Here is a 2,783-nt window from a genome sequence, read left to right as displayed (position 1 = left end):
GAATCTACCTGATAAAGAAAATTCTCAAAGAGCTATATTCAAAATAGCAATGAGATACGCGTTATAGCAATGATTAATAATGACTCCATAACCATCACACAAATAACAATGCTTATCGCTCATCCCAAAACCAGGACATCCATCAAATTAATAATTATATTTTTCCAAATCATTCATTACTTTAATACTTTGAAATGTCTCACGAACTATTATTTTTTTTCCATCCTTAAGCCACGGGAAAAAATCTGCATCGACATGAAGCCTATGGACTCGGCGACAGGGCGTGGGAAGGCGCTGAGGTTAGCCGTCACGGGTCTGATCGCATGGGCTTCCGTCCATTATATCTCGTCCATCTCTTCTGGTGAGGATCTTAGTGACTCGTATAAATTAAGGGGCCGTCTTTTTTTTTTTAATTAATTCTCACAAGCGTACTTAAAAAAAAATACTCTTTTCTCCCCTAGAGTGTACAGAGCAAAAGAACAAAAAACATAATGAACTCAGCCACAGGATCTCCATTTTGATCTGGATCGTCATTTTTATGATGTTCTTAAAAGCTTACGCCATAGTTTAACCCTCCCCCCCCCCCAGAGTACGGTTTGTGCGCTCATAAAAGTTATTTTTTTAAAAAATGAATGGCTCTTCAGGAGACCGGGCTATGAATAAGGACTTTATTTAGACAGAATGTACTATAATTTTATCTTAGACTTGAGGCAGGATCAGAAGTACACAATCTTTCTCTTCTAGTCTGTACAATGCATAGACATATACTAAGAGAAATACCCGATACTTATGCTGATAAGGGACGTGGTAATACGCAGACTTATTTCAGAGATTATTGCCGTCAGTTATCGAGCGGAGTTTTACAGACAGCTGGTAACTGCGTGCACTTTGAGGGGTTTGTAAGAATGGCACGTTTTTTTTTTTTTTATGAGCAGCTGCAGGATTTAGGTTGATTTCCCTTATCAAATTAATTTCCTACTCGAAGCAGTCAGATATGTATATTATGAAGAGCTCATGCCAAAATAAGCAACCTCCCCCCACCACCACCACGTAATTCTCTTCAGTCTCAAAAAAAAAAAAAAAAAAAAAAATATATATATATAATAATAATAATAATAATAATTATTATTATTATTATTATTATTATTATTATTATTATTATCATTATTATTATTATTATTATTATTATCATTATTATTATTATTATTATTATTATTATTATTATTTAAAAAATCAAGGCTGGCCAGCTGCACGTAGGATGTGGCACGTGGTGTTTGAGTAGTTTTAGTGCAAGATTTACATGCATAAGCAAGTTATATAACATACAGCTATAAAATGGCACGTAAAGATATGATAAGGGCATTTATTGCCGTGGCTGAAAGAGTTTGATAACAGAGTAATAATAATGTGTATATTTAAGTACATACTGCAACAGCTATACCAAGGTATGTTGGTATATTCGAAAAAAACAACATATAATAATCTGAACTAAAATTATAAAGTAGATATACAAGTTTACTAAATAAGGGAATGACGATCACTACAATAATCACCGGCGGAAAGTAAACCAGTGTGATCGTTGTTAGGAGCCATCGTTCTGTCGAGAAAGATGTGTCGAAGATGGTAAAATCAACACGGAATGGCTTTGAGGAATAAGTGGACACTTTAACTATCAGTAAGTACATGGAAGTACACCGTCGATAACTACCTAATGAGAATGATAAAACACTAAGGCACACAAACACCTCTTTACAGAAACCACATCTATCTCGCAGTTGGAACCTCAGACCAAGTTCTCCGTTCACAATCCATACAGCAAAAGAGAAGTCAGAAAGAGAAACCGAGTCCAAACGCCGACACGTAAGACTTTGCGAAATCCTTCCAAAAAGAAGCAAGAACTCCGTACCAAGCCAGTGCCCCGTGTAAAGATTCTGAACATCACAAGTTTCTCCGGAATCGATCAGAATAACCCGGGTCTTGTCGCCTACGTCCGCCAACGCATGCGGCCCCCGGCTCCGACATCGCAGCCCTACAACCTCGCGAACCCTGACAAGACCGACTTCTCCCAGTGTAACCAGAGCGCCTATGCCGATAAGGAGTTCCTTCACGGGATGGTAAGACTCCTGGTCGTGATTTTATTTTACTGAAGAGAGGAAAAGGGAATAGGATAAAGCATAGAACTATTAAAATGCGGCGCACAATATGTGTACAGAGATTTCTTATCTTTTTACTATCACGCCTCCGCTAGGGATTTGCCCTACCCTGTACGTCCCCCCCCCTGCATCGATGAATAAAATTCCTTCCCAGATTTTGAAGAAAATGTAAAATATATTCTTATTCCTTTTATGATTAGTCACATTATTATTAAACTTCTCATCGTTTGAACTCACTCTCGTTAAAAAATAGCAAATAGATTAAGAGAATTTCCTTTTTTTTTTTTTTTTTTTTTTTTTTTTTTTTTTTTTTTTAAGCTCGCGCTCCCCTTGGAAATTACTTACGGTCCCCTCCCCCCCCCCCCCCCAAGATAGGAACACAAACACACTTTGCCGAAGCTGATATCTAAACAATCGGTGCTCTTGCGTTTCTTTCCTTGCCCCCCAGACTAATGGCTTCTTCGTGGAAATGGGGGCGGTCGACGGAGAGATATTCAGCAACTCCCTCTACTTCGAGAGGGCGCTGAACTGGACAGGCCTCCTGGTAGAACCCAACCCCGAAGATTATCAGACGCTCACGACCCGCGGGAGAAAGGCCTACTCCATGCACGCTGCCGTCTCGCCCAAAAA

General features: G+C 38.8%; 1 protein-coding gene across 1 annotated transcript in view; it reads left to right on the top strand.

Moving 5' to 3' along the window:
- Positions 1-240: 240 nt before the first annotated feature.
- LOC119583871 (protein Star-like) overlaps positions 241-2,783 on the top strand; it is a 16,974-nt gene continuing 14,431 nt past the window's right edge. Inside the window, exons 1-3 of the mRNA XM_037932595.1 lie at positions 241-361; positions 1,756-2,114; positions 2,602-2,783. The exon at positions 2,602-2,783 is cut by the window's right edge and continues 27 nt beyond it. Coding sequence (XP_037788523.1) covers positions 256-361; positions 1,756-2,114; positions 2,602-2,783 — 647 coding nt within the window. The 5' untranslated portion in view covers positions 241-255. The remainder of the gene's footprint in view (positions 362-1,755; positions 2,115-2,601) is intronic.

The sequence above is a fragment of the Penaeus monodon genome, chromosome 17 (assembly GCF_015228065.2).
Source record: "Penaeus monodon isolate SGIC_2016 chromosome 17, NSTDA_Pmon_1, whole genome shotgun sequence".
Lineage (NCBI taxonomy): Eukaryota > Metazoa > Arthropoda > Malacostraca > Decapoda > Penaeidae > Penaeus > Penaeus monodon.
The sequence above is the reverse complement of the archived record's forward strand: the minus strand, read 5'-3'. Positions and strand labels throughout refer to the sequence as shown.